Raw genomic sequence first — 12,997 nt, 5'->3', positions numbered from 1 at the left:
AAACTACTTGATTACTTAGGCCGGCAGGATCTAATTACACATTCCAGATAAACATGTCCTCCAAGGTGACCAATCAAAAAACTGGTGTTGGAAATAAACGCAACACTTTCTGTCCTCTTTATTTTGCTTTCTGGATATGATTAGGCATTGAATTAAATATTCTAACATACACTTCCTGGTTTAGACTCTGCGTGTCTCAGTAAGGATTCTTCAATCCGATTGGTTAAGGAGACACGCTGTTGCTTTCCCTGTTCACACATGCCACATATCCCCTGAAGTGGGCGCCGTGCAGTTTTGACTCTCTAATCACCGCAAGTTGCAGTGCAAAAGCCCACAGGAAGTCTGTGGGTCAGTGTAAAAGTAATGAACAATGAGTGCCATTTGTTCGCCGCTGAATGCAAAATCCAGGCCAACGTTATAATTGGTACCTATACAGAAACATAGGAACAGGTTATGCCCTCTTGTTCTGACTCCCCCACCAGATCAAATAGTGGCTAACAAGGGAAATTAGGGATAGCATAAGATCCAAGGAGAGGACATATAAATTGGCTAGAAAAAGCAATAATCCTGAGGATTGGGAGCAGTTTAGGAGTCAACAAAGGAGGACAAAGGGATTAATTAAGAAAGGGAAAATAGAATATGAGAGTAAGCTAGCAGGGAACATAAAAACTGACTGTAAAAGCTTTTATAGATATGTGAAGAGAAAAAGATTGGTGAAGTCAAGCATAGGTCCCTTACAGTCAGAATCAGGGGAATTTATAATGGGAAACAAGGAAATGGCAGACCAACTAAATACATACTTTGGTTCTGTCTTCACAAAGGAGGACACAAATAACCTCCCAGAGATGTCGGGGAACATAGGGTCTGATGAAAGGGAGGAACTGAAAGAAATCAGTATTTGTAGGGAAATGGTGTTAGGAAAATTGATGGGACTGAAGGCCGATAAATCCCCAGGGCCTGATGGTCTACATCCCAGGGTACTTAAGGAAGTGGCCCTAGAGATAGTAGATGCATTGCTGGTCATCTTCCAGAACTCGATAGACTCTGGAACGGTACCCATGGATTGGAGGGTAGCTAATGTTACCCCACTATTCAAAAAAGGTGGTAGAGAAAAAGCGGGGAATTATAGACCGGTAAGCCTGACATCGGTAGTGGGGAAAATGCTGGAGTCTATTGTAAAAGATGTAATAGCAGAGCACTTGGAAAGCAGTGACAGGATCGGACAAAGTCAACATGGATTTACAAAAGGTAAATCATGCTTGACTAATCTACTGGAATTTTTTGAGGATGTAACTGGTAAAATAGATAAGGGAGAACCAGTGGATGTGGTGTATTTGGACTTTCAGAAGGCTTTCGATAAGGTCCCACATAAAAGATTAGCGTGCAAAATTAAGGCACATGGGATTGGGGGCAAGGTATTGACTTGGATAGAGAACTGGTTGGCGGACAGAAAGCAAAGAGTTGGAATAAACGGGTCGTTTTCCGGGTGGCAGGCAGTGACTAGTGGGGTACCGCAAGGATCGGTCCTAGGACCCCAGCTGTTCACAATATATATTAATGATCTGGACGAGGGAATTGGATGTAATATCTCCAAATTTGCAGACGACACAAAGCTGGGTGGGAGGGTAAGCTGTGAGGAGGATGTCGTGAAACTCCAGTACAATTTGGACAGGTTGGGTGATTGGGCAGAAACATGGCAAATGCACTATAATGTGGATAAATGTGAGGTTATCCACTTTGGTGGCAAAAACAGGAAGGCAGATTATTATTTGAATGGCAATAGATTGGGAGAAGGGGAAGTGCAAAGAGACCTGGGTGTTATTGTGCACCAGTCGCTGAAGCTAAGCATGCAGGTGCAGCAGGCGGTTAAGGCGGCAAATGGTATGCTGGCCTTCGTAGCAAGAGGGTTCGAGTACAGGAACAAGGATGTCTTGCTACAGTTGCACAGGGCCTTGGTGAGACCGCACCTTGAGTATTGTGTGCAGTTTTGGTCACCTTACCTGAGGAAGGACGTTCTTGCCATGGAGGGAGTGCAGCGAAGATTCACCAGGCTGATAACTGGGATGGCAGGAATGATGTATGAGGAGAGATTGTGTCGATTGGGCTTATACTCACTGGAGTTTAGAAGATTGAGAGGGGATCTCATCGAAACCTATAAAATTCTGTCAGGTCTGGACAGACTAGATGCAGGAAGGATGTTTCGGATGGCCGGGGAGTCCAGAACCAGGGGTCATAGTCTAAGGATAAGGGGTAAGCCATTTAGGACTGAAATGAGGAGGAACTTCTTCACCCAGAGAGTGGTGAACCTGTGGAATTCTCTGCCACAGAGGGCGGTGGAGGCCAGTTCATTAAATATATTCAAGAAAGAGTTGGATATATTTCTTGAGGCTGAAGGGATCAAGGGATATGAGGAGAAGGCAGGGACAGGGCACTGAATTTGGATGATCAGCCATGATCTCATTAAATGGCGGAGCAGGCTCGAAGGGCCGAATGGCCTACTCCTGCTCCTATCTTCTATGTTTCTATGTTTTCTCTACCTACCCTATCAAATCCTTTAATCATCTTAAACACCTCAATTAGACCACCCCTTAATCTTCTACACTCAAGGGAATACAAGCTTAGTCTATGCAACCTGTCCTCATAAGTGACCCTTTTAGCCTTGGTATCATTCTGGTGAATCTGCGCTGCACTCCCTCCAAAGCTAATATATCCTTCCTCAGGTGCGACACCCAGAACTGAATGCAGTACTCTAAATGCAGTCTGACCAAGGCTCTGTACAGCTGTAACATAACTTCCACCCCTTTGTATTCCAGCCCTCTTGAGATAAAGGCGAACATTTCATTAACCTTTTAAATTATTTTTTGTACCTGTCCCCTAGTTTTTGGTAATTTCTGTATTTAGACCCTTAAATCTTCCCGCTCCTCCACAGTTCCTAGCTTCTCACCATTTAGGAAATACTCTGATCTATCTTTATTAGATTAAAAGTGGATAACTTCACATTTTTCCAACATTGAACTCCATCTGCCACAGTTTTAGAATCATAGAAAAGTTACGGCACAGAAGGAGGCCATTCAGCCCATCGTGTCTGCAACGGTCAAAAAAGAGCTATCCAGCCTAATCCCACTTTCCAGCTCTTGGTCCGTAGCCTTGTAGGTTATGCCACTTCAAGTGCATATCCAAGTACTTTTTAAATGTGATGAGGGTTTCTGCCTCTACCACCCTTTCAGGCAGTGAGTTCCAGACCCCCACCACCCTCTGGGTGAAAAAAGTTCTCAACTCCCCGCTAATCCTACCAATTACTTTAAATCTATACCCCCTAGTTATTGGCCTCTCTGCTAAGGGAAATAGGTCCTTCCTATCCACTCTATCTAGGCCCAATAATTTTATACACCTCAATTAAGTCTTCCCACAGCCTCCTCTGTTCCAAAGAAAACACCACCAACCTAGCCAATCTTTCCTCATAGCTAAAATTCCCCAGTCCAGGCAACTTCCTCGCAAATCTCCTCTGCACCCTCTCTAGTGCAATCACATCTTTCCTACAATGTGATGACCAGAACTGTAGTACTCTAGCTGTGGCCTAACTAGTGTTTTATACAGTTCTAGCATAACCTCTCTGCTCTTATATTCTATGCTTCAGCTAATAAAGGAAAGTATCCCATATGCCTTCTTAGCCACCTTATCTACCTGTCCTGCTACCTTCAGGGATCTGTGGACATGCACTCCAAGGTCCCTCTGCTCCTCTACACTTCTCAGTATCCTACCATGTATTGTGTGTCCCCTTGCCTTGTTAGCCCTCCCCAAATGCATTACATCACATTATCTAAATCCTTCATGATTTTGAACACCTCTATCAAATCTACTCTTAGTCTTCTCTGCTCTAAGGAGAACAACCCCAGTTTCTCTAGTCTATCCACGTAACTGTAATCCGTCATCCCTGGTACCATTCTAGTAAATCTCTTCTGTACCCTCTCCAAAACCTTCACGTCCTTCCATTAAAGTTACCATTGAATCTGCTTCCACCACCCTTTTAGGCAGTGCATTCCAGATCACAACAATTCACTGTGTACAAAAATTCTTCCTCTTAATCTTGCTCTACCTTCCCCATTACTGCATCACCAACCTCTACCCCTCCTTAACCTTGCACCCCATGGTATCTAATTGCGCTCCACTTTCCCTTCCCCAACTCCGCTCTACCTTTTCCTTCTGGCCCCTTCTTGCCTCCAGCATGATAGCCCTCCTTTGGCACTGGTCCAATTATCCTTTGTCCTCTAACTCCACTTAACCAGAAGACTGGCACCAACTTAGTTCACATTAACAGAAACAAACTGGGTCCTGACCAGAGGACTGGGAAATTGTTCAGAAGGGACCATTTTGCAGAAACTGAAACAAACAACAGAAAATTCACTAGAAAATGTCAGCATGAATTGGCACAGCCAGTTCAGTCCGTTTACACTGTCTTTCCATGGCAATTCGTACATTTATATCCTACCTGCGGCTTTAGGTGTGTGACCAACCTGTGCCTGATTATGCCCGAGGACCAGAACAGGTTATCTTTAGCAATACAGGAGTACGTGGGCAGTTTGGGGAGCCGTTATGGGCTGCTCCTCTGCTGGTTGGACCCTTTCCTTATGGAGGAACTGCCAGCTGCCTGGTATTTCCCCATTCTAGACAGAGGCTGTGCATCACCTGTTCGGATCAAGTCCACGAGTAAAAGAATGGTGCAGTAAGTAATCATTCCAGCTCTATCTTTAACCTCAAATAGGACATTTTGCATCAGTTGGCTGTCATTTTTCCCAGTCTCTTCGTACACCTATATGTGTGCTCCTATATTCAAATAAAAAATTACAGCAGACTGAACAGATTTTTGTTAATAGTTACCAAGGTGTTTATAATGACGATTGTGAGCCTGTAGTAAAATCTTCACCCTGTCCAAGGGTGCGATAGTTGACTTTGCACAACATCCTGCAACACCTGTACAAAAAATAAATGTAATTTAATCTTCAGCACCAACAAAAGTTAATTTCCTATAACATTTACATATAATAACCTGCACCACATCTTAAAAGAGTTGGTTTGTCTGTTTGCTATACACTCAAAAGTTATAGAGCGTACCTACACGCATGTTATATCAAAAGAAAGCTTATCATTAGGGGAGTTTAATAGGCGTATTTACTTTTTGGTCAGACAAAAATTGTTCGGACAGTATACAAAAAACATTCAAAAATCCTCAAAAATCTGCTCATTAGCGGTTGACCAATCCTACCGCTCGTTAGCGTTGAGTGACGTGATGGTTGACCAATCCTACAGTTCAGTGACCTCATGGTTGACCAATCCGCCGTCTGTGGGCGGGCCTAATCCTGCAGCCTCCCGAAACTTCGCCACCATTTTTTTCATCCCCACAGCGACAGCACCAGCCAAACAAACCCCACATTGCAGCTCCGGGACCGGGAGGTGAGTTGGGGTCACTCGGGCCGGGCCTCGCAACCGCTCGGCCCCAGACACAGAGCGGGCGGGGGAGCGTCAGCGGCCGTCCATAAACCGTGCTACCCGCGGCGCGGCGGCTGGGCGCACCGGGTAATCAGCTGGGGTCCGTCTCGGCCCTAGAGCCCGGCCAGGCCTGAAGCGCTAGGCCCCGCACGGCCACCGCGGCCTGGCTCAATTTTCAAACCTCTTCCCCGGGTGCCAAATTATCACAACGGCACCGGGCCTCAGGCGCTAGGGAGGGAGAGGGGAGGGAGGGACAGAGAGGAAAACAGGGAGAGACAGGGGGAGGGACAGAGAGGGGGAGGGAGAGAGAGTCAGGGAGGGAAAGAGTGACACAGACCGCGTGAGCGGCAGCACCTGGCCGTAAACCGCGTGGCCCAAAATTGCCCTGGCAACGCCGGGCCCCCCCAGCTAGTATATATATAAATTTGGTGTCGACTGTGATTCAGTATAGTACTATCTCCCAAGTCAGAAGGTTGTGGGTTCAAGCCCCACTCCAGAAGTTGAGCACATAAATTTCAGTGCCGGACTGTCAGAGGTGCCGTCTTTCAGATGAGACGTTCAACCAAGGGCCCATCTGCCCCCTCAGGCTGATGTAAAAGATCCCATGGCACTACTTGAAGAGCAGGGAAGTTCCCCTGGTGTCCTGACCAATATTTACCCCTCAACCAACATCACTAAACCAGATTATTTGGTCATTTTTTAATTTAATTCATTCACGGGATGTGGGCATTGCTGACAAGGCCAGCATTTATTGCCCATCCCTAATTGCGCTCGAGAAAGTGGTGGTGAGCCATCTTATACAAATGAATGGCTTGCTAGGCCATTTCAGAGGGATGTTAAGAGTCAACCACATTGCTGTGGGTCTGGAGTCACAAATAGGCCAGACCGGGTAAGGCCGGCAGGTTTCCATCCCTAAAAAACATTAGTGAACCAGATGAGTTTTTACAACAATCCAGTAGTTTCACGGTCATCATTACTGACACTACTTGTGGGAAAGATGGACACGGACTTGGGAGGCGGCAACAAGGACTTTGGAGAAGAAAGGGAGGTTGGAGATGGGACGATATTTTGCAATGACAGAGTGATCAAGTGTGGATTTTGTGAGGAGGTGGGTGATGACGGCAGATTTGAAAGGGAGGAGGACAGTACCTGAAGAGAGGGAAACGTTTACCATATCAACTAACATGGGGGTCAGGAAGGGAAGTTGGTTGGCCAGCGGTTTAGTGGGAAAAGGGTCGAGGGAGCAGGAGGTGGGTCTCATGAAAAGATGAGCTCCGAGAGGAGGGCATGAGGGGATATGTGAGAAACTAGAGAAAGATGCAAGTTCAGGGCTAGGACAGGGGGGAACCTTGGCTTGGTGGGCTGGGAAAAGGCAGGGAGGGAAGCGGCAGAGGCAGCTGAATGGATGGTCTCAATCTTAGTGACAAACAAGTCCATGAGCTCATTGCGCTTGTTGTTGGAGGTGAGGGTGGAGGAGGCAGGGGAGAGGGGTTTCAGAAGACAGTTTGTAGTGGAGACGAGAAGCCAGGGGTTATCTTTGCAATCCAGGATGATCCTGGAATAATGAGCAGCTTTGGCAGAGGAGAGCAGGACCCGATAGTGCTTGATGTGGTCCAGCCAGATCTGTTGATAAGAACATAAGAAATAGGAGCAGGAGTAGGCCAATCGGCCCCTCGAGCCTGCTCCGCCATTCAATAAGATCATGGCTGATCTGATCCTAACCGCCAATCCACTATCACAGAACCATCTCCTGAATCTAACAGAATTAGACACACGAAATAGGAGCAGGATCAGGCTACACGGCCCCTGGGCCCGCTCCGCTACCCACAGGGCCATGACCGATCCGAACCTAGACTCATGTCCAAATTCCTGCCCGCTCCCCGTAACCCTTAATTCCCTTTACTTCTAGGAAACTGTCTATTTCTGTTTTAAATTTATGTAATGATGTAGCTTCTACAGCTTTTTGGGGCAGCATATTCCATGGACCTACCACCCTCCAAGTGAAGTAGTTCCTCCTCATCTCAGTTTTCAAAGAGCAGCCCCTTATTCTAAGACTATGCCCCCTAGTTCTAGTTTCACCCATCATCGGGAACATCTTCCCCGCATCCACCCGATCCAACCCCTTCACAATCTTATATGTTTCAATAAGATCGCCTCTCATTCTTCTGAGCTCCAATGAGTCCCAATCTACTCAACCTCTCCTCATATGTCCATCCCCTCATCCCTGGGATTAACCGAGTGAACCTTCTTTGTACTGACTCGAGAGCAAGTATGTCCTTTCTTAAGTATGGACATCAAAACTGTATGCAGTATTCCAGGTGCGGTCTCACCAATACCTTGTACAACTGAAGCAATACCTCCCTATTTTTATATTCTATCCCCCTAGCAATGAAAGCCAACATTCCATTGGCCTTCTTAATCACTTGCTGCACCTGCATACTAACCAGACAAAGAAGGGTGATTTAAAAGACATCACAGCAATACACAGAAAATGAACTTTTAGGGTATACAGAGAAGGCAGCTTTGGCCGTTTTCTCTCTCTCTCTCGCTTGCTCGCCTTCGTGTGCCCTCATTCTCTGAACCAAGAACCGAGCACTCCGTCCAAGATGGAGAGAAGAAACCACCACGAGTGACAAGAGCCTTGCCTTGCTCTTTGACTGTAGGAACGAACCTCGAAACTGGAACTTGGATACTGCATCGGCGATACAGAACCAGGAGATACGTTCTACACAAGGAAGCAGCGAGCAAGAAAACGGACAATCAAGGTGAGCACTGTCCAAGCCCACGCATCCTTAAGACCACTGGTACTGTGTGAGGGGGTGTTGTGTGTCCCAACCAATCCAGAGGGGCTTAGTGGGGAGGTTCCGTGTGTATTATATAGTGTATTGTTCCGGGGTTTGTGGGACAAGTCCATGTTATACTCTGTATTGCAACACTGTGATTTTAGGCGTCTTAATACGAGACAAGGGCCTGTTCGATGGGCCAAGTTGTATTGTTGTACTGTTTGTTTTTACGCCACCAGGCATTTTACGTACTGGAGGCAGGTGTGTGTGTTAACCTTATTAAACACCGGACGGTTGAGTCGGAAAAGCTTGTCTGTGTTCCAATCCTGTTCACCGTAATTCCTGTCATATAGAACTAAGTAGGAGGGGTGATTCGAACCACCAAAGCAAACCACCTACAGCAGTGATGTCCTGGGGCTAAGATGATTGGCCTCTAACAACCACAACCATCTTCGTTTGTGCAAGGCATGACTCCAGCCAGTGGAGATTTTTCCCTCTGATTCCCATTAACTTCAGTTTAACTAGGTCTCCTTGGTGCCACACTCGGTCATCATGCTGTGTCGATATCAGGTTAGTCACTCTCGGCTCACCTCTGGAATTTAGGTCTTTTGTCCCTGTTTTGACCACGGCCGTAATGAAGTCTGGAGCCAAATGGTCCTGGCAGAACCCAAACTGAGAATCGATAAATAAGTTCAGGAAACTCTCTTTTTACCGGCACCTAAATAGCCGGAAATCTCTTAACCGGCAAAATTCAGGAGTCGGTTCAGGTAAGTTTTTATTCATATTAGTGGCCGTGTAACCGGGGTTCCTGGATCTGTGGCCGTGTAACCGGGGTTCCTGCACCTGTTGCCATGCAACAGGGACGCCTGGATCTGTGGCCGTGTATGGGGCTCTCGTACCTTAGTAAGTATACCTCTCTGTAATCCGGACCTTTTGATCAACCAGCAGCACGCCAGTCCCGGATAAAAAAAGTTTCCTGTTATTGGTAAGTGCTGCTTGATAGCTAGACACCTTCCATCACTTTGCTGATGATTAAGTGTAGGTTGAGAGGATGGAAATTGGCCGGGTTCGATTTATCCTGGTTTTTGTGGACAAGACATATCTGGGTAATTTTCCACTTTGTTGGGTAGATGCCAGTGTTGTAGCTGTATTGGAAAAGCTTTGCTAGAGGTGCAGCTAGTTCTGGAGCACAAGTCTTCAGCACTACGGCCGGGCTGTTGTCGTAACCTGTAGCCTTTGCTGCGACCAATGCATTCGGACGTTTCTTGATATCACATCGATTGATTCGAAGTGGCTGAAAACTGGCATCTGTAATGGTGGGGACCTCAGGAGGAAGCCAAGATGGATCATCCACTTGGCACTTCTGGCTGAAGATGGTTGTGAACACGTCAACCTTGCCTTTTGCACTCACATGCTGGGCTTCACCATCATTGAGAATGGGGCTGTCTATGGAGCCTCCTCCCGTTAGATGCTTAATTATTCACCACCATTTGTGACAGGACTGCAGAGCTTTGACCTGATTCGTTGGTTATGGGATCACTTAGCTCTGTCTATAGCATGCTGCTTTCACTGTTTAGCATGCATGTAATCCTGTGCTTTAGCTTCACCGGGTTGGCACCTCATTTTCAGGTACACCTGGTGCATGCTCATCTACACTCCTCATTGAACCAGGGTTGGTCATCTGGCTTGATGGTGATGGAGGAATGAAGGATATGCCAGGCCATGAGGTTACAGATTGTGCTCGAATAGAATTCTGCTGCTGCTAATGATGATGGCCCACAGCGCCTCATGGATGCCCAGTTTTGAGCTGCTAGATCTGTTCTGAATCTATCCCACTTAACGCGGTGGTAGTGCCACACAACATAATGGAGTGTAAAAATGGGACTTGACCTCCAGGAAGACTGTGCAGTGGTCACTCCTACCAATAGCGTCATGGATAGATGCATCTGTGACAGGTAGATTGGTGAGGAGATCAAGTAGGTTTTCCCTCGTGTTGGTTCTTTCACCACCCTTCAGGACTTGGCCAGCTTGGTCAGTAGTGGTGCTACCGAGCCACACTTGGCAATGGACATTGAAGTCCCCCACCCAGAGTACATTCTGTGCCCTTGATACCCGCAATGTGGTGGTACCTCCAAGTGGTGCTCAACATGGAGGAGTACTGATTCATCAGCTGAGGATGGGATTGGGGGGGGGGGGGGGGGCGGGAGGCGGGTAGTAGGTGGTAATCAGCAGGAGGTTTCCTTGCCCATGTTTGATCTGAAGCCATGAGACTTCATGGGGTCTGGAGTCAATGTTGAGGACTCCCAAGGCCACTCTCACCTGACTGTATACCACTGTGTCACTACCTCTAGTGGATCTATCCTCCCGGTGGGATAGGACGTACCCAGGGATGGTGATGGAGAGATCTGGGGTGTTGGGTGATAGGTATGATTCTGGAGTATGTCAGGTTGCTGCTTGATTAGACTGTGGGGCAGTTCTTTCAATTTTAGCACAAGTCCCCAGATGTTAGTGAGGAGGACTTTGCAAGGTCGACTGGGCTGGGTGTGTCTTTGCAGTGTCCGAATCCACTGCCTAGGTTGAAGCCGGGTGGTCCATCCGATTTCATTCTTTTTATCGTTTTTTATCGAATGGTACCAGAACTGGGCAGTTACAACTATCAGGAAAGATTGAACGCATTGAGGAAGACTCAGAGGTGACCTGATAGAGGTCATTAAAATTATGAATGGGTTGGACAGGGTAGATGTGAAGAGAATGTTTCCACTTGTGGGAGAATCCAAAACGAGAGGCAATAAATACAAGATAGTTCCTAATAAATCCAATAGGGAAATAAGGAGAAATTTCTTTACTCAGAGAGTGGTTAGAATGTGGAACTCGCTACCATAAGAAATGGTTGAGGCAAATAGCTAAGATGCTTTCAAAAGGAAACTAGATGAGTACATGAGAGAAAAGGGATTAGAAAGATATGCTGAAAGGCTGATGGAATGGGAGGAGGCTGGTGTGGAATATAAACACCAGCGCAGCCTAGTGGGGCCGAATAGCCTGTTTCTATGCTGTATGTTCGATGTAATCATGGCTGATCTGTACCTTAACTCCATCTACCCACCTTGGTTCTGTAACCCTCAATACCCTTGCTTAACAAAAATCTATCAATCTCAGTTCTGATATTTTCAATTGACCCCCAGCCTCAACAGCTTTTTGGGGGAGGGAGTTCTAGATTACCACTACCCTTTGTGTGAAGAAGTGCTTCCTGATATCACCTTCAACTTCCTATCTCTAATTTTAAGGTTGTGCCCTCTTATTCTGACTCCCCCACCAGTGGAAATAGTTTCTCTCTATCTACCCTATCAACTCCTTTAATCATCTTAAACACCTCAATTAGATCACCCTTAATCTTCTATACTCCAGGGTATACAAGCCTAGTCTATGCAACCTGTCTTCATAATTTAACCCTGGGATCATTCTGGTGAATCTGCACTGTACCCCCTTCAAGGCCAATGTATCCTTCCTGAGGTGTGGTGCCCAGAACTGAGAGCAATACTCTAAATGGAGTCTAACCAGAGATGGGGTCCAACTAGAGCTCTGTACAGCTGTAACATAACTTCCACTCCTTTGTATTCCAGCCCTCTCTGATATAAAAGGACAACATTCCAATAACCTTTTCCATTATTTTTTGTACCTGTCCACTAGTTTTTAGTGATTTCTGTACACGGACCCCTAAATCTCTCTGCTCATCCACAGTTCCGAGCTTCTCACCATTTAGAAAATACTGATCTATTTTTCTTAGGTCCAAAGTGGATGAACTCCATCTGCCACAGTTGTACCCACTCACTTAATCTATCAATGTCCCTCTGCAATTTTCCACTCCCATCTACACTATTTACTGTACCACCTAACTTAGTGTCATCAGCAAACTTGGATATACGGCTCTCTATTGCTTCATCCAAGTCATTTATAAACATAGTGAAAAGCTGCAGCCCCAGTACAGATCCCCGGGGGACACTCGTCACATCCTGCCAAATGGAGTACAGACCCATTATCCTTATGCTCTGTCTCCGACCTCCTAACCAATTTCCTACCCATGTTAATAGGTTGCCTCCAATTCCATGTGCTTTCATTTTTGCTAACAACAGTCTCTGATGAGGGACCTTGTCCAATGCCTTCTGCAAGTCCATATAAATAACACCCATATATTTGTCAAAACCATGTGTTGTCCTTGATATCCCTTTTTGCAGATTTTTTCACTTTGTATCCCTTTGCTGTTCTTTACATTTCTCCCAGTCTGCAGGATCTCTACTGTTCTTTGCCTTTGTTTAAGCTTTTCTTTTAGCTTTATACTCTCTCTCCCTCCCCTTGTTGACCAAGGTTGTTTTATTCAACAAGTGGAGCTCTTGCCCCTTAGGGGTATGTACAGGTCTTGTATTCTCCCAAAAGAGGTGCCAGAGGAGTAAGGGGACAACCAAGTTAAGATATGCTGATAAGAGCCAGACCGCCACCGTGATGGTCTGGACAGACTAAACAAGGTATAGCCAGGCGGGGAGGATTCATAAGGGGGAAAGTGTCATCACCAGTGAGTCAAGTTTCTGTCAAGGCCATGATGTCAATGCAATGATACACAATAAGCTCATGGATGGCAAGGGCCTTATTCACAAGTGAATGGACATCCTGGAGGGAGATAGGGAGAGGAGCGGTGATAGCTGATCTGCTGGCAGTGTCCACAGGGTCAGCGC

General features: G+C 46.4%; 1 protein-coding gene across 1 annotated transcript in view; it reads right to left on the bottom strand.

Moving 5' to 3' along the window:
- slc25a16 (solute carrier family 25 member 16) overlaps positions 1 to 12,997 on the bottom strand; it is a 225,375-nt gene that overhangs the window by 197,512 nt on the left and 14,866 nt on the right. Inside the window, exon 3 of the mRNA XM_085995033.1 lies at positions 4,879 to 4,971. Within this exon, the coding sequence (XP_085851159.1) occupies positions 4,879 to 4,971 (93 nt within the window). The remainder of the gene's footprint in view (positions 1 to 4,878; positions 4,972 to 12,997) is intronic.

The sequence above is a fragment of the Somniosus microcephalus genome, chromosome 8, assembly GCF_052327205.1.
Source record: "Somniosus microcephalus isolate GS21.2 chromosome 8, FLI_Smic_1.0, whole genome shotgun sequence".
In the NCBI taxonomy this organism is placed as follows: Eukaryota; Metazoa; Chordata; class Chondrichthyes; order Squaliformes; family Somniosidae; genus Somniosus; species Somniosus microcephalus.
This window is presented reverse-complemented; position numbering and strand designations above follow the sequence as displayed.